General features: G+C 34.1%; 1 protein-coding gene across 1 annotated transcript in view; it reads right to left on the bottom strand.

Moving 5' to 3' along the window:
* Positions 1–1900: 1900 nt before the first annotated feature.
* The window catches only part of LOC145291529 (transmembrane protein 135-like), an 87266-nt gene continuing 69611 nt past the window's right edge, over positions 1901–19555 (bottom strand). Inside the window, exons 8-13 of the mRNA XM_080137519.1 lie at positions 18864–19062; positions 15313–15480; positions 14620–14760; positions 8515–8613; positions 3954–4021; positions 1901–2122 (exon numbers count right to left, since the gene is read on the bottom strand). Of these exons, the coding sequence (XP_079993645.1) occupies positions 2008–2122; positions 3954–4021; positions 8515–8613; positions 14620–14760; positions 15313–15480; positions 18864–19062 (790 nt within the window). The 3' untranslated portion in view covers positions 1901–2007. The remainder of the gene's footprint in view (positions 2123–3953; positions 4022–8514; positions 8614–14619; positions 14761–15312; positions 15481–18863; positions 19063–19555) is intronic.

Consider the following 19555-nt stretch of genomic DNA (forward strand, 5'->3'; position numbering starts at 1 on the left):
GTCTCCTTTAGAGAGTATATTTAACAGAATGATTTTTTGTTGTCAACAGGAACTTTTTACTTTTTTCTTACTCTTCTTCACCTCAAACAAAACACTTGGGCATAAGGTGCTACTAGTTGGAACTAAAGGCACTGTGTATGGAATTAAGCAGTAAGATCTTTTTGCACATTACATTTAACTTTCTGCATGTTAGTTCAGTAAAGGAAGCAGGCAACAGGGAGAGAATTCAATCTAACAGTTTGAGAGAAAAAAACTATTAGAGTAGAAAACTTTGTGGCATCTGGGGAGCTACACAGTAAATGGGTGGGATTTTGCCACTCGTCAGGTTAGTCGGTGATGGGACAGGGATTAAAGGTTGGTCAACAGTGCTGCACCTATTATTTTGGAGACCGTTTTTTTTTTACCGTTTCTAAGAGTGAGAGATTAGTGATTAATGCACCAGTCCAAATATGGTAACAATCATGCAACTCAAGGCATGAGTGAATGGAAGCTTTATAGGATATATATCTCTCAACTTATTTAAGAACCGAAAAATGTAGGCAGCTATTACCATCAAGCTAGCCAGAAAGAAATACCTTTTTCAAATCTAATAAATATCTTTCATCAGGAAAAAAAAACCAACATGTCAAACAGCGTTAAAGAAGTTAATTCGATTGGTTGCTCTTGAAGAATGTAACTCACAAACTGTTGCATATTAGGGACCCTACATCATGTAAATTTTTACCAGGGTCAAACTGTGCATGTTAACTCAGATCTGTAAAACAGAATTGTTCCCATGGTTGAACAAAAGAGTGGAAGACTAGTGGTGGATGCACCAGCCCAGATGTGGCAACAATACACCATGCGTAAATGGTGGCTTTATATTATAGTCAAGTGTGAGTAAAAATATAAACAACTTTATTGAATCGATTTAGTTTTTATAAATTAAAATATGATTTAAACTTAAGTTTAATTAAATAAATTTACATTGAGTAAAGAAAAATATAGAATTTTTTTCTGAAAAAGTAAAGTCTATGATTACAAAAAAAAAAAAAGAAGGATAACTTAACTTTTTTTTAACTCTGCTGAAACTTTTGATTATAGATTCAGAATAGATAGCACAGTGTTCATCTTACAGCTCAATCATTTGAAGATATTGATCCAAGCCAAATACTAACAGGCTGAGTTTTATTTTTTCCAGAAAATGGAGAGTAGAATATGGACTATGAGTTTATTTTGCTTCTTTTAGTCCTCACATTCCATGAATGATGTTTCTGACAAAGGGGGAAGAATTGCTGTTTTCTGGATTGACCTTTGTCTTAAATTGATATTAGATTGAAATTTTTAATCCACTCATAGTATTCTGCATCATTGAACTATCGATCAATTAATCAAGCACTTTTTTTTCATAAATGGAAATCTAATTTATAAAACTCACTATGTCTATCTGTCTGTCTCCATATTTTCAAACTTTATCTCTTCCGAAACTAAAAGTCACAGAGCGGCGCTAGGGGCCTCAAATGATTTGATTTTTATGGACGGTTCTCTTATGGGTTGTTAGTTGGTTAAAATAGGTTCAAAGGGGTCAAAAATGAAAAAAATCATTATAAATTTTGTACATTCATTTTAGTTTAATTTTAATCAGTTCATATGCGTGTCACGTTGGTACAATGGTAACGTCACCAGCTTTGAATGATTCTAGCTGATGGCACCCAAATATGTTTTTTTTTACTTTTGAAATCACGACTCTATAAAAATATATACAAAATCTGGAAAAATTAAAATATCATATTTAAGCATATTTTACGACCGGGCAAAACTCCCTCCCTGCTAGTTCTTCAATAAAACAAACAAAAACACATAACTTGTCAAAAAACATTTCATTAGCATTTTCCATTTTTAGACTCACAATACACGAGCAAATAATTAAAATAGTGAATTTTATTCATCATTAATTTTAACATTATATGATTTGTTGGATGAAGAGAGTTGTGAAATCTTTGGCTGAACTCCTCATTTCTGTTTCATTTATGGCTTGACCAAGTCGGAAAATGCTGGGTCATACTTGGGCCAATATTCAGGATCCATTAATGAAGCCTTTGTTTGAAAGATGTCCAAAAGTCTACGATTGACTGTTTTGAATCTAAAAGAAAACAAAGAACAAAAAAAAAAATTGATATTAGTGATGTGTAAAAATGAAAAACAAAAAGTCGGGGTAAAGAAGAAAATGGCCATTATTGCATTCTTAGTTGAAATTTTTTTTTCATTTATGTTTTTTTTATTGCATCAAATAAAAATAATCTAATTTACAAATAGATTAGCTTTTTCATTGGTAATTATGGTTGATTGTTGGGTTCTTGTATAAAATTTACCTTATATTAAAAAAAAAAAAAAAATGCAGAAACATCTGTATGATGTACACACTTGTGATGGAGTGAAAACATCATATTACAAAAATCATGTAAACTCATCAAATAGTTTTTCTTAACTAAGAAAATCAAATTTTATGAGTTAACAAAAAAACCCTCTCTTATGCTGCCATCTGGAAAAAATAAATGCAGATAACTCCACAATAATTAAAACTTGCAAAATCAGTCTTGTAATACTTATGATTGACTATTAATTGCTTAGATCGTTTAAAAATGATTTTCGTCATAAAAATAAAACTACTTGATTAATTTATATGATTTTCGGACATGATGTTTTCATGTATGTACATCATAAATGTATTTTTGTTTTTTTAATATAGAGGGAATTCTGGTCAACCACTGATTATTGTTCTACACAGGCTGAAATGCAATCAACTTTTGTTGAAAGTCATTTTCTTAATTGAAGCAAAATTTTTATAGATTGGATACCCTTCCATTAGCCACACCACAGAAATGATAACCAGAGTTTTTTTTTTATTAAGACACCATTTTTAGGTGATTGCCGATCAAAGCTAAAGAGCGTTTCACTTGTCTTTTTGGGTTTCTTGAAATTTGTTTTCCAATTAAAAAAAAAAAATGATAGAATTATTCACTAGTTCTGTGCTCTGGCACCTACTGCAGAGTTCAGCTTCTGTTTGCAATATACCAAGAGTGAATTCCAATCACATTGATTAATAGTGATATGCAACCAGTAAACTCGCACCAAATACAGTTTTCAGTTCTCATTCATTTCTTTGATATGATCCCCCCCCCCATCCACTAATATCTTGAACTTCTACATTTCACAAACATATTAACCAGGTAGAATGCCAACGGAGAGTGAGAATACATTTTTATTTCTTCATTTCAGTTTGTGAACGAACAACAGATAAATGATTTCAAGTGAGCAAAATAACTAATGATTAACAAATATTGGATTTCGACTACAGTGATGATATCACCATTTTAGGTGAAAACTTTGCCGACATTTAATCAGCCATTGATGTAATTACAGAGCATCTAATGAAGGAATGACAAAAGTCTATATTCCAAAGTTCATGATGTTGACCATCTTACAATTTATTCCTTTAATTCAATTGACACTTACAATTCTTGTCAGTAACTGTTTTGTAGCACAAAATCAATCACTTAATTATTATATCAATCAGTGAATCTATTTTGCCCTTAACTCATCAGAAGAAATAGCAACAATCAAGCCACCAAAAGGAAATAAAATACGTTTGAACATGATTTAAAAATCCGAAAATTGGAAGAGAAGTTGCAAATACCTTATAGAAATAACCAGAAGATATATTTGAAAATGGTATGATAATGCAATAATAATCAAGCCATATGCTTAAAATAACAAATTGACTCTCTCTCTCCTCCAATCTCTTTGAATTTACAGATGATTGTATGAACATGTCTAATAAATCATTTGTCTTTGAAGATCCTGTGTTGAATTTAATTAATGGATTGTTAAATGATGTTTTAGAAGTAAATGATGACAGGGTCTCTCGATGACGACCCCTACCCCCTTGGGTTATGTAACAAATGTGTACATACTTGTTGCCAGTGATTCGAAGCAAAAATTTCCAGTAAGCAGGTCGAATTGATTGTGGTTCAAAAATGGCCTTGAAAGAAAAAAATATTTGAACAAAAATCAAATTATTTTAAAAAATGAAATAAAATCAATATTTGATTTAAAATAAAAAAGAAAGTTAAATGATTTTCAAATAAAGATTTTTTTTTTTGTTATAAGTTAAAACAACAGCAAAAAATGGCAGCATTGAACCAATCAGAGTTTTTCCAGGTAAAGATTAATCTAGTCAGGATCAACCAGTTGTACTGGTTACAAAGTCAACTGAATTTCCTATTTACATGATAAGAAAAACAGTTATTCTTTTTCAAATTAAATTGCAAGTTTTGTTTCACATCAACCTTTTCATTCAACAATATTGTCACAATAATTGTGAATAACATGATTAATTTTTTACCCCCCAACAAAAAAATTAACCCGCACACATTATTAAATAAAAGGTTTGGTTCAAAATTCTGTACAGCTTCCGGAGTTTGACTATTATGTATGCTAACCCTTTGTGCAGTTTATCTGCTCACCTGCTTATAAACCAAGGGCCAATCAAATTCTGGCCTTATTTCAGACAATGCAACTACATTAACATTGTACTGAGACAGTTCTAACAAAAGCAGAATCTGGAAAATCTAGATATTTTGGCATTCAATCTTTTTTATGTACAAATGCAGAATAAGATCCCTTCTCAATCATCAGAGAAAGAAAGCTCAAATTTTTCAGCCATATAATCAGGGCTGACAAACTAGAGAAACTGTTATGGAGTGGCAAAATATGCGGAAACAAGAGCAGGGGAAAGACAACGTACAACATTCACAGGCAGTTTAAACAACAACAAATAAAGAGGGCACCAAAAATGAGTTCATGAAAAAGACTGAAAACAAGGAAGAATGGAGAGTCAAAAAGCTGCTCAAGGATAAGGGTTAATGAATTTGTCAGGCAGATGATGAGACAACTTTATAAGAATTGATATGGATGGTTGAAACTTAGACGAATTTGGTTGTTTAAGAGGACAGCTCAACAAGAATTTGTTTACATTAGACTTGAAAATTATCATGTGGTAGTCAGCTAAGAAACGGCCCCTGTAGTATTTTTTTTTCATAGACAAATAATTCTTGGAAAAAACTTTACTTATGGAAGTTATGTTTAGTTTTAGAAACACACAGAAAGGAAAACTATTTAAAGTGGTTGCAGCTAGACAAGTTCTTTTTTACAGGGAGGGAACGATAGATTGGAACTCAGTTGAGCATGAAAGTAGAGTCGTGTTTCTTCATTTAATCATCATTTGCATTTTTTTTTTTTTTTTTTTTTACACAGTAGTCACTACTTATCAAGGCCCGGAAGCCACTCAGGGATAAGGGTTATTGCAAGTACATTACGTTAGTGTGGAGATTTGATGAAGTGTTTACTTAAGGGGGCGGTTCATTAGGAATTTGTTAACGTTGGACTTGAACACATCCAAGTTGTAGTCAGGTGGGAGGCAGGCAGAGGAACAGAGTTCCACAGGCGTGCAGTTCTAAGAAAGAAGCTTTGTTCATGAAATCTACGTTTTGATTTAGGCACAGATAAAGAGTGGGAAAATATTTTGACAGTGGTTTCAGCTTGACGGGTATTTATCGTGAAAGATTTGCGGGGGGGGGGGGACCAGAGATTGGAGCACAGATGAACACTTGCCATGGAAGTAACAATAAAACAAAGGCTTGCAACGTCTCTTCTGTGGGAGAGAGGTGGCAGGGAAGAGAAAAGGGCATCCCCCACTAAGCCACAAAGTCTATTTTGTACTCTGTCAAGGCAGGATAGAAGGTTTTTAGCAACTCCTGCCCAGATGTGGCAGCAGTATTCCATCTTTAATTTACTTGGTTTTTATATGGATAGAGAATTGCATCAGCAGTGAGATATCTTCTGAAGTGGTAGAAGGATCCTACCATTTTTCCAGCGACTTTGGCAACAGACTTGATGTACATGTTCCATTTCAGATCAGGAGTAAAGGTCAATCCCAGAAGCTTGTCAAAACATGGAGTCTTCCCAAGACGAGAGCCATCCATTTCAATTGATGCCAGATGGGGATCAGACCGTTGATGATGTAAAGATAGGGGCTTGATTTTAGATGCATTAAAAGTAACCAGCCACCTCTTCCCCCATTGTACCACACGCTCAAGATCAGAGGAGAGAGAATAAGAGAACTTTGTCATTTACAGTCTTTGATGTGTTGCCATAGATGGTCGTGTCATAAGCATAGATGTCAATGAATGATTTAAGTATGTGTTTTGGGAGGACATTGATGTAGATCAGGAAGAGAGTTGGGCCCAGGATGGACTCCTGAGGGATTCCAGTATTAATACTGTGGGCCTCTGATTTCTGCCAATCAACCACTACTCTTATGAGCCTATCAGAGAGAAATGATTTAATGATTGAGAAAACATTTCCAGTTTACCGTAGCTGGAAATCTTGTGAAATAGGCCTTTATGCCATACCTTGTCAAAGGCCTTTGATATGTCAAGAGCAATTGCCCTAGAAAGGAAACCTTTGTCAAGAGATTCACTAATCCTATGAGATATAACCATTAGCACATCTGCTGTAGATCTAGCAGAACGGAAACCATATTGCATGTCACTAAGAAGGTTATTTTTGCTGAGGTGGTTGACTATTTCTCTATTTAATATGGATTCCAGCAACTTACTCATAACACACAGGAGACTTATTGGTCTGTACTGAGAAGGAGATGACTTATCACCTGAATTCTTAAATACAGGGCATACTGATGAGGTTTTCCGGAGAGTTGGGAAGCACTTCTCCTTAAGGCAAGGCTTAAACAGTTTTGTAAGTATGGGAGCAAGTTCTGATTGAAGCTTTTTCAACACTATAATTGGAATGCCGTCAGGGCCAGTTGCTTTACTGAAATCAAGTTTCTTGATTAGCTTGGCGACCTCATCACAGATATTTGTATGTTGCATAGCGTGTTCTGTGTTATAGGAGAAAATACGGGGAGTTGATGGCCTTCGTCGCACAGCATAGAATTAGCTGCAAAGTTCTTTTTATTGATTAAAAAGAATTAACTGAAATTATTGAATGTCTGAAATCTGCTGACTCAAAGGAGATGAAAAAAGAAGAGAAATGAGAGAAAACATCTTGTGATTTGTAAACCGCATTATTTTTGACTGAAGCAACAAGTTGATTATTGTTTTATTCAATGAAATTGAGCTTTAATGATTCGATTTGAGTCAGAGTGTAAATGCTTTTCTGATCAAGTTTCAAACCTTTCTTATTGTTCAAATAGTCATGGGAACATGTCACAAATGTAACATGTATAAAATACTGGTTTGGTTGCTTGTGGCAGATGTGATGATCCCTGAACTCAGATCGACAATGGAAGTGGCCTCGACTTACCTTATTCTCACGATGAAGAGGGCTTTCTTTTTGACTAGCGTGAAGTTTGAAAATTAAAGAAATGTTGAGATCGAATGTGAAGACTAAAACATCTAGTTATTTGTAAGCCATACTATTTTTGACTGAGGCAACAAAGTCAATTGTTATTTTCATATTAATTCAATGAAATTGAGTTTTAATGATGACATTGAAATCAAAGTGTAAATGGTTCCTTGCAATATGTTATAAGTCAATTCACCTTAATAAGAAAATAAAGATGAGTCAGCGAATTATCCGTATTTTTCATTGGTTAAACAGAATTAAATGAAATTATTTAATATCTGTAATTTGCTGACTTAAAGAAGATGAAGAAAAAAAAAGTGAGAGAAAAAGTCAAGTGATTTGTGAATTATTCTTGAGCCAATAAATCGATTATTATTTTCATGTTAATTTCAATGAAATTCAACTCTCGTGGTCCAATTGAAGTCATAGGGTAAACGGTTCTGTGATCAAGTTTCAAACCTTTTTTGGTGCAACTTTACTATAGTGTGTTGTCCGACCCAATCATGTATTTTTGAACAAAGGTATTTCAGGGGAAAACATTACATGCTTATGTGTCATGTCGAAATTTGTATAAATTCCAAAAATTACAAAAAATGGTCTAGTCGTAGATGTGCCAGAGCTGACTTTTTGAAAAAGCAGTGCAGTTTCTTAAGAAAAAGCAAGATGGCCACCCTGAAAAGTAGTGTATCGATTATCTCCCTTTGATTTCGAGTTACTGAAGGGTTAATTTATACTGGAAAATCACAAATTTGAAAAAAATCTGTTTTTACTTATAATTATTTTTCTACCATTTTTCATAATTTTTGGAATTCATTAATTTCGGCATGACACAATGTTTTTCTTGGAAATGTGTTTTTTCAAGACACTATAGTAAAGTTGCACCTCTTTTTTTTAAGTTCAAATAGTCTAATAGTTTGTAATGCAGGTAAAATATAGAAAACTCTGTTTTTACTGAGGTAAAAAAATACAATAATTATTATTTATCTGTACGAAATATCTTAGCATATTAATTGCTAATTTAACTAGAATATAGAGATAACCTTTCTTCTTAGTGACTGAAAATTTGCTTAAATGAGGAAATAGTTTTATAAAAAGCAAACAACTCACTGCATGAAAGAGGACGGCGGTTGATAGCATATACAGAATTTTGTCTGCACTTGGTATATGTGGCAACATATTGATTTCAATTCCTTTAAAGTAGAGAACCTGTAAAAGATAGAAAAATCATTTGCATTTAAATATAAGTTCATATTCATGCTTTCGTATGCAGCCATTTTCCAGTGAGATGGTTACAAAGGTGTGCAGATATCTGGTGATGGCTAGGGCAAACTCCATGTTGCGAAGAAGGTGGGCTCTCTCTCTACCTTGCTAGAAAGCTATTTACGCCCGAAAGTATCTTGTACCTCTATAATGCCATCATTCGCCCATGTATGGAGTATTGTTGTCACATTTGGGCTGGTGCATCTGCTGCTTGTCTCTCGCTCCTGGACAAGGTTCAAAAGAGAATTGCCAACCTGATAGGTCCTGAACTGTCATCTAAGCTTCAACCTCTGTCCCATCGACAAAATGTTGTATCCCTCTGCCTGTTCTACAAGTACTTTAATGGTGAATACACTGATGAACTACAAGCACTTGTACCCCCCTCGACGTAAATACCCCCAACAAACCCGACAAGCAGCAAAATCCCACCCCTACACAGTAGAGATCTCTAGATGTAAGAAAGCCTTCTACTTCAATAGTTTATTACCCAGGACTGCTAGACTAACTCCCTTCCGGGATTTTACTTCCGTAACTGTACTGACATGCAGAAGTTCAAGTGTAATGTGAACAGACATCTTTTTTTATTTATTTATTTTTTATTACATTTTCATCCCAAAACAAGGCACTTTGCCACTTTGGTGTAGGGGGCTACTATCAGGGGCAACAACTACTGGGGTACTATGTAGGGATTTCTTGCTGCTCATCTCCCTTCATAATATCCCTGCAACTTATGTCCCTGACAGTAACCCCCTACTTCAAAGTGGCACTGTTTCTTGTTTAGAGTGAAAATGGAATAAAAAAATTAAAAAAAAAAATCCTAATATTAAAGAATTTAAAGGAAACAAAGAGAGAATTTGAATATAATTGAATATTCCTCCTCTCCTCTATCTACACACCATTTGATGGTTACGTAGTGATCTTGAATGTGAGTGAACAAAAATAACATTTAAAAAAAGTAGAAATTTCTATGAAAGATTAGAATAAGAAAATGGAATTTTTTATTAGAGGGTGAAGTTGAATTAGAATTAAAGCTGTGTGTACAGGAAATCTAAAGTGAAAAGAAATGTCTTCCTCTTTGACTGGTGAGCTGATAAGGTTCTAACACCTTTTTTTTTGATGCTCTGTCTTCATTCAAACTTCCAGGAAACGCATAAGGTGAATCTGGTATAGCGCGTAAAAAATAAACTTTCAAAGCACACGACGCCATTGAATAAAGATGTTGTTGATGTTTTTCTTTTATTCTGTAATATTATTACCATTAAAAAGAGAAAAGAAAACAGAAACGTCAGCGGCTTCATCACCATTACAACTACTTTAACAACTAAACATCACTATCTAATGAGCCAACTATTTATGAATCATGGAGACAAACATCTGTTTCTGTTGACAAAGAAAATGATTGACAATCCCTGCAGATTGAAGAAATCACAGACACCATGCTACAAGTACTGCTATTGAGATAAAAATAAGACAATGTTTAGTTTTGTTAAAAAGCTCTTTCTACACTTCCTAATTCTGGGAAGTAAACCAGAGGAAGCTCACATCATGTGTAAAAAAATAAAACATAAAAAAACATGATGCGATTGAGTAAAAATGTGTTGGTATTTTGTTTTCTTTTGCTACTTGGAACATTCCACATAAGGTTAATTTAAGCAAGGAAATTGAAATTTCCATTAGAAGTCAAGTTAGAGTTAAAGCTACATGCCAGGATATGACGTCATGAATTGGAAATCTAAAAGGAGATATGGTGAAGAAGAAAAATCTGTTTCAGTCTATAAGCTGACTTTTTTCAAAACTCTTCTTTCCAGAGAGTGAGTGATAGGAAACTCACAAATTGTGTAAAAAATAAAACATCAAAGTTCATGATGTCACTAAGCAAAGATATTGATGTTTTTCTTTTATTTTATTACTGTTCTACTATAGCTATTTTAACAGTAATCTCTGATCACATATCATGCACTGGATAAATTGGGTGAAGTCAAGGCTGTAGCCCTTGATATATTCAAAGCCTTTCACAAAATCAGGCATGAAGGGTTCTTAATAAAAATCAAATCATACAGTATTACAGAATGAATGCTAAATATAATCAGATCATTCTTAGACAAAAGAAAATCCAAATTGCATGTTAATGTGCCTTGGATTTCTATTATTTATGATATTCATAAATTACCTCCTTGATAAAATTGTGTTTGAGATGGATATATTTGCCAATGATCAAATTCTCATTTGGCCAAGCAAGACAGACGCAAAACAGTGTCTAAAATGAATGATAAATAATAATTTTTTAAATTCATCTCAATTCCTGAAATGTATACATGCTACCTCGCTAAATTTTGTTTCTCTTGTTTTTCTCTTTGTTTCATTTATATTTATTTATTGTGCCTTATTTTTCTTGTTTTTGCAAACTTTCTCTAGTCGTAAGATGAAATTTGTTACCCCCCCCTCCCTTGTATGAGTTAAACAGCTTCACTCCTGCTATACTCCAAGTAAACTAGCGATAAAAGAAAAGCCTGGCAAAATGTATTTCAGAATCTTCCACAAACTGGGATTTTTTTTTTTTCATTAGAAGAAGATAGGAGTTTATTTAAGTAATAAACTTAATATCTACAATTACTATGAGCTCGTTTGTATTGAAAACTGTGGCGTTCCTGCTAGCTATACCAAACCACTGAATAAAATTTGTCTTATTTTCAATTAATTAATTGTAACTGAAATTCAGTGTCCTTAGTTATGTCACTAGGACCATTTCTCAATAGATACACAATGATTAGAGCCTGACCTAATTGACTGTCTTTAACTATGAAATCCGACGCACCATGTATTAAGTCTCTCTAATTACGGTACAAACACTCCTGCTGGTTTGCTACGTATATCCAATGTACATTTTTCCTCCAAGACGACTGCCTCTGTCTGATCTGCATGTTAAGAAAAAAAAAATTCTCTCTCTAACAAAACTATTTGACACTCGAAATTTTAACAATTAATTTTACTGTATTCTGTCAGGTTAATCCTCTCTTGAAAACTAACAATCAGCTCTACTCCCCAAGGTGCCACTAACACTCATACATTACACACTTCTTGGGGGATTCTTAGCTTTCAGCCCTTAACCTTCGCATGCTGACGGATTGGAAGTCATTATCACTAAACATCTATACATTTCTACCTCTAAGGCATGCATTAGCTTATTCTTATCCAGGTAGATACTTACTAGCTACAATCTGTACATAGATTTACGGATATCTACATTACATAGCAACAGCTGTCTCTTCCTTAGCTTTGCAATATTAAATACAAAACTGAACCAATACTCTGTAATGCAAAATACAACTTCCTGATTTTTTTAAACGAAAGCTGAAGATATCTTCATTAGAAGAGGAAACATACTTAATACCTACAACTTCCATATATTCGCATCTGCTGGAAATCTGCCCATATATCTATTTACTTTATTATACATACTGAACAGGCCATAGCTTATAATTTACTTCCAATTATACCTGTACTGTATTGTACTTCATATAAAAAATGACGTTACTTGTATCTACATTGAAGATACATCTTAACTGTCCTGCCATCTGAAATATCCAGAGCTTGGGCAACAAAATGTTTAGTGAATTCTTAATATCAAGCATTCTGTAACGTGTTATCCTATTCCTAAGCCATAAATATAGCTGCTTCCACTGCATGAACTCTTATTCACCCCCTCCTCCAGTAACAATGAAATAGCAATGTCCCTTAATCACTTTGAGGAGTATTATTTTACAGTAGATAACCTTTACAAACTAACCCTCCCACCGGGGTCGCAGAAATACCTGGATTAGGACCCAGGTGCTGGGCAAACCCTCTCTAGGAGAAGGAAAACTCTGAAACTAAACCGAAGGGAAGGGAAGCCCCTTCAGTCTTGAATGACAACCTTCCTAGAGCTGGTGACTCAAACAAATTACCGGTCTGCAAACTTACTGCTTAAGGAGTAGATAGGCACTGTCTATTGCCCGGCTTCCATACTCCTTCTTTGCCTATTAGCCAGGCGTAGAGGTCACATTTTTTTTACCAATTACAAGAAGCCTTCTCAACCACCGATAGCCATGATTAATAATACTCTACCTGAGAAGTCGTCCTTCAAACTCCTCGTCTCAATATTCACAGGCAACATGAGTTGGAACAAACACATTGAGGACATGCAAAGGCTGCTGCAAAGAAGGTAAGTTCTCTCTACCGTGCTAGAAAATTACTCCTGAGAGTATCTTTATAAAGTCACCATTCACCAATGCAAGGAGGATTGTTGCCACATCTGGACTAGTGCATCTATCACTAGTCTTGGACAGTGTCCAAAAAAGAGTCTTCAATCTAATAGGTCGTACACTGTCAACTAAGCCCTATCACTGCAATGTTGCATCCCTGCGCCTGTTTTACAAGTATTTTAATGGAATGGGCTCTGATGAACTCGTTGCACTTGTGCCCCCTTGATATCCATATGATCTCGACAAACCCATTTAGCCCCAAAGTTTCACCTCTTAACTGTAGAGGTTCCTAGATGCTGGAAAGCCTTCTACTTCAATAGATTATTCTCTTGAATTCCCTCCCTGTTACTTACTTCCTTGACTTTACTGACAAACAAATGTTTAAATGTAAACCAACATCTCACCCATCTCCTCTAAACATGGTCACAGATAGTTGCCCCTTACGTCCACGTGGTAATATGCTTTGTTTGAGGTAAACATGACTTTCAAAAAATGCATAGAAACTTCAGCTGCTCTATCATCACCACAACTATTTTTATAATCAAACATCACTATCCATTGTGTCAACTACTTACAGCGTGTCCATGAGAAATTTGGTTGCTTTCTGTTGATCATCTGATGGGAAGTGAAGAACTCCCATGCAATGTTACACTTACATGTATTGAGTGTGAAAATGTATTTGAATTAAACCATTAAACCAAAAAAAACAGTTGGTAAAAGTAAAAACATAAAAAAAAAAAACTCACATAATTCATATAAAAGGCATCAACCTAGTTTTAATGTGTGGAAAAAATTTCTAAGATTTTTTTTACAGCCGAAAATAATCTTACAACTCATTTGCACATATTAAACTTGTTTTTTTATTCGCTAATTTTTGAGTGTTAATTATGATCTACTTTTACCGTTTAAAAGCAATTAACAAATAATCACTTCAAAAATCATGTATAACACGGAATACAAATGGAAAAAAAGGATAATGATGAAGAAAGTATAATGATACAGTTATTTATATATGTACACACACACACAAATTTTCATGTGTTAAAACTAAGAAGCTTTCATTCATTTTATATAAATTATGTGTTGTTTGTGATGCTGTTTTTTGATAATATGCAAAAACTTAGTAATTATCTGTATTTTTGAAATGAGGTGTTTTTTTTTATTGAGATTGTCGGACTGACTTCCTCATCTTGGTTGTTATTGTCACAACGTTTCGGCCGTTTTGCCCTCCGGCCTTCGTCAGGTGTTTTGTATCGAACTGGGGAACCGTTTGTTAGGAGTCTCGAACCCAACCCTTTATTATTATTACGGGGGTACCGTGTTCGGACTCCAGCTAGGCTTTGGGACATAGTTGCTGATTTTCTGTTTTGAATGTTACTTTTTCACTGCCTTCATTCAGGATTGAACTCAGCACCTTTGGGTAACTGTAAACTTTGATACAACGTCTAGGACCACTCGGCCATATGTCACTAGGACAATTCTTAGTTGGTTTTTGTTAATGTTAAACCTATGTTGTTATTCAAGGTTTTCTCTCTCTATCAGAGGTGTCCAAATTGCATTCAGCTCTATGCTTGGTTTGCTCAGTAGGTTGTTATGTCCGAACATGTGAGCTATTTCTTTAAGTTTTCTCACTTTCCAGTGGGTTTATATTTTTACTGAAAATGAAAAATCTAAGGCAGAGTAAAAAAAATGTAGTGTGCTAAAAACTTACTTCAATCAGTTTGGAAGAAAGATAAAGAGCAACAGTTGTGCTCTTGTACCACAACATTGACCATCCAGCCACAAATCCGGCAATCAATCCATTAAATCCGCTGTCTTTCTTTCGGATCCATCGTAATGCACAGTTGATACTCTAAAATGATTGCAAAAGAATAAACTTGGGAAATTTATTCAAACTTTAATTATTTTTAATTATAAAATTAGAATATTTGAAATTTTGGATTATTCAGGATAACATACTCATCTGGGATGTCATCCTCATAATGTTTTGAATCCCAGCCATCTGCATTTTGTCCAACCCAGGAATAAATAGAGAATTTCAAAACTGAACTAAACTCAACCATTTATAATTTAATTGGGGTACAGGGGAGCGGAAAAAAGGCAGATGACCCCCCCCCCCGCTTTCCAAATAAATAAACTTTCCCTTGCACAGACAAAATTTTGCATATATAAAATAAATATATAATTAAACATTTAATAAATATTAATTAATTATTTATTAATATTAATAACAATATTTAATTAAAAATATTTAACAAAATATGATTTAAATTTAAAATCTTTTTCAATCATTAAATTTTAAAAGTTTTATATATTTAGAGCATCAGGAAGTTTCGCTGTCAAGCCGTATGAAATTAGAATGGTCATGAAATAGAAGCCAACAGTTAGGATATATTGTACTCACCCTGAAAGCTGCACAGAAAGAAGCAAGAAAAGCACCAAAGCTGAAATTATCGGAATGTATAACAGATTTGACTAAAATGTTTGGTTGTAGAAAATTGTGAAAGAGTGCTGGTAATAATTTAATGGCCATTTGGAGTGAATAACCGATTCCAAACATGTGAATGAATCCCTGAAAGAACAGAAAAATAAACATTAATTGATTGAAAAATATAGTCAGTCAAATGTTCGGTTCCCATCCAGAATACCCCTCTATTAAAATTCAAAAATAAAGAAAAATCTGTATGATGCATGTACTCGATGAAACCAAAGTATCATATTCTAAAAATCAAGTAAATTGAAAAAATCAAATTTTATGAGCATTGAAGAAATGACTTTGTCATCTACCATTTTGAAAAAAAATACCTAAAAAGCAAGAGATAGCATTACAATAATTCAAAACTGGCGAGATTTCTGGTATAATACTTATGAATGTCCAATAATCGCTTAAAAATGATTTTCTTTATAAAAATAAAACTGCTTGATCAATTTACATGATTTTTGGAATATGATATTTTCATTTTGTCATGGATATGTACATCATAAAGATTTTTCTTTATTTTTGTTTTTAATATAAGGAGGAATTCTGGACAAATGTTCAAGTGATACCTATACTTCATACGTATTTACCATTTCATACTTGAATGAAAAAAGACAAATTGTTTAAAAAAGAAAAAAAATGAAACAAACTAAATGGATTGTAGCCAGAAGGGAGAAGGCAATGAACAATAATGAAAAGAATCAATTTCTTTCATGAAGTGCAATCAACTGAGCTTCAATTTATGGTTCCTCCCCTTAAAACATTCACAACAAAAACTCGTCTAGCTACAACCATTGTCAATAGTTTCCTTTTCTCTTTCTCTCTTCCTAAAACTAAACAAAACATCCATCAGTGAAGTAAAAAAAGTTTCTTTCCTAGAACTGCCCATCTGTGGAACACAATACTGTGGGGCTACTTCCCAACTGACTATAACATGGTCATTTTCAAATCCAATATAAACAAATTCTTGTTGAGCTGTCTTATTTAATAATGAAATTCTGCTCAATCACCAACATTGTTACCAATCATCATGGTGTTGTCTAACCATCTTCCTTACATTCATTTAATCTTCATCCTTAAGTGGTATTTAGGCCTTGATTTTTGGTGACACCTTAGAAAAATAAATAATAATAGAGCTAATGATCTGATCTGTACTGGAGCAAAAAAAAAAAAAAAAAAAAAAAAAAAAGAGAATAGCAGGAAAATCCGAGAATATAGTTTCTGTAACAACCTCCTATTGGTCTTATATATTATTTTTATTTTTTTGGAATCCTTTGAGACAAGGCTTCATAATTTGCGCATTCATTTTTTTTGGTGGACTGTAATCTTCATAGTAGTTGTTGCTTCACCACATTTCATATATTTAATACCATTCGGTATGGACCCGTCTGAGCTCCATTCTCTGGTCCCCCCTCGCCAATCTTTTTCAAAAAAACACCCGACTAGCTGAAACCACCGTCAATAATTTTCCCCACTCCTTATCTGTGCCTAAATCAAAACGTAGATTCCATGAACAAAGCTTCTTTCTTAGAACTGCACGCCTGTGGAACTCTGTTCCACTTGCCTGTTTCCCTCCTGACTTCAACCTGGATGTCTTCAAGTCCAACGCAAACAAATTCCTGATGAACCGCCCCCCCCCTAAGTAATGACACCTTATCAATTCTCCAATAATATTGCTACACTATCCCTTTGATTACTGTACACACAATAACCCTTATCCCTGAGTGGCCATTGGGCCTTGGTAAGTGGTGAACTCCATGTAAAAAAAACAAAAAACAAAAACAACAATGGAAGACCAGATAAGAACACAAAAGGATTTATAAGACTACAAAATCCAATCTTGATCGCCCTTTGGGGCCCGTGGCATAGTGGATAGAGGTGTTGAGTCTCTACGGTTCAAGATGAGCATTGTCTGAAGATAGCGGTTTCAACTCTACCCAAAGCCGGCCAGAGGTTTAGTTGGTCAAAACGTGGTGAGACGACAACAACAACTACGGAAGGCAGTAATTACTGAGGATACAGTTACAAAACTCAGCATTCCTATCCCATCATGGTTAATCATCTGAAGAAGGCCAAAGGATGAGTTGGCCAAAATATACTGAAACAACAACAATGAAGATGAGGATAACAGTCTGTAAATACACTCCTATTGGTCGAATTTCTCTCAAAGGCTGAACCTACAATTCCTAAATACCATCCTCTTTTCCAGAATTTTTTTTTTAACAAGATAGCACATAATTAAATTATCACACAGTGTAAAGACCCAGGAAACGACAATTCTTCACCCTTTGTCAGAAATATTTATTAGTTCATCTGATTTAAGTACACAAAGAACATTATTATCACCATTTATGAAATTTTAAAATCAAGAAAAAATAATTATCATTGTTTATTTTTTACTCATGAGTCACCATTCAGGGCCAGAAACCATTCGAGGATAAAAGTTAATCAGATGGATATGTAGATTTTAACAGATGAAACTTGATGAATACTATGAGAGGATTGAAAACCTCCACATATCACCCAACTAAGAACAACAGCTGACCCAGTAAATAGCAATTCTTTCTCTGCTGTCAGAAACATCCATAATATCATCTGATTTAAGTACATAAAGATGATGATGATGATGAGCAACAACAACAATCATCATCATCATCATCATATTGAAATACACAAAAGACATCACCGTAAAGAAGAAGGGCAGAGTAATCATAGGTCGAAACATATACAAGATGGAACGATAAAGTTGTCGCCTTAAGGAAAACACTACAGCTTTATTTTAAAACTTTTATTGAAAAAATCAATTCAGGTAACTTGATTATGTAGTAAAGCTGACATCTATTCAATGTAGCCGCCTTCAGCCTCCATCGTCGCCTTGATACGGGTCTGGAACTGGAAGCATGCCTTTTCCACAAGCGCTGGCGGGAGCACGGCAAATACTCAGCATATGGCTGTGATCAGGCTGGTTTTGGTGCTGTGGGAGGTCATGTTGGTGATGTTCTCGATGTATGACTAAATGAAGTAGTCCAGCGGGTTCAGGATTGAGGAGGAGGGGGGGCAGCGAAAGAAGGGTACAAAGTTGTAGCACTCTTTCTGATGCATACCTGGATCTCTTTGAACTTGTGGGCGGGCGCTGAGTCCTTCTGATTTTCAATATGGTTACTAGTTGTACCAAATTTTTTAAATTGTTTTTAGTTGCACAAAATTTTTTAAATTGTTTTTAGTTGCACAAAATTTTTTAAATTGTTTTTAGTTGCACAAAATTTTTTAAATTGTTTTTAGTTGCACAAAATTTTTTAAATTGTTTTTAGTTGCACAAAATTTTTTAAATTGTTTTTAGTTGAACAAAATTTTTTAAATTGTTTTTAGTTGAACAAAATTTTTTAAATTGTTTTTAGTTGTACAAAATTTTTTAAATTGTTTTTAGTTGAACAAAATTTTTTAAATTGTTTTTAGTTGCACAATAATCAACTTACTTTGATGACATAATGAAAGCATCCAAAACTATGTTTGCAGAGTTGGTGTTTTGAGCCCTGCCGAATGTTCTGTTGAAATTGGTTGATAATGTTCACGTACTTGTTGGTGCTAAGTCTCTGCGTACTGCTTTGGTCTAGTTCTTCGGCGGGATCATTATCCCCACTAGAATCAGCATGTTCCTCAGGACCTACAAAAAATCTTAAAATCAAAATTACTAAAAATTTCAAATTCTAACATTTCAAAACTAAAATGAAAAAATATTTATCAGGTTGACAAGTTCTCGCGGTTTTTAACTTTGAAATTTCGGCTCAAACAAAAATTGATTGATCAAAATAAGCACCATCAAAATCAACGCAAAACAAGCAGTAACAAACATTTTGCATTCTAGTGGCAATGAAGTTGCTGAATGCGTTTTTGATATCACTTAGGTTTTTGAAGCATTTCTCATACTGAAAGTTGTCGAGATGCCTGAAAAAGTGGTAGTTGGTAGGTGAGAAGTCTGGAAAGTATGGTGGATGAGGCGGAGTTTCGGAGCTCAATTCGTTCAACTTCTGCAGGGTCGATTTAACAATATGCAGTTTGGCATTGTTGTGGAGGAGAATTGGGCCTTTTCTGTTGACTAATGCTGGGTATTGTTGTCGAAGTTTCTGATGCATTTCATCCATTTGTTGACAGTACTTCACCGCCATAA

Source organism: Euprymna scolopes, chromosome 12, assembly GCF_053919585.1.
Source record: "Euprymna scolopes isolate OS-2025 chromosome 12, ASM5391958v1, whole genome shotgun sequence".
Classification (NCBI taxonomy): domain Eukaryota; kingdom Metazoa; phylum Mollusca; class Cephalopoda; order Sepiida; family Sepiolidae; genus Euprymna; species Euprymna scolopes.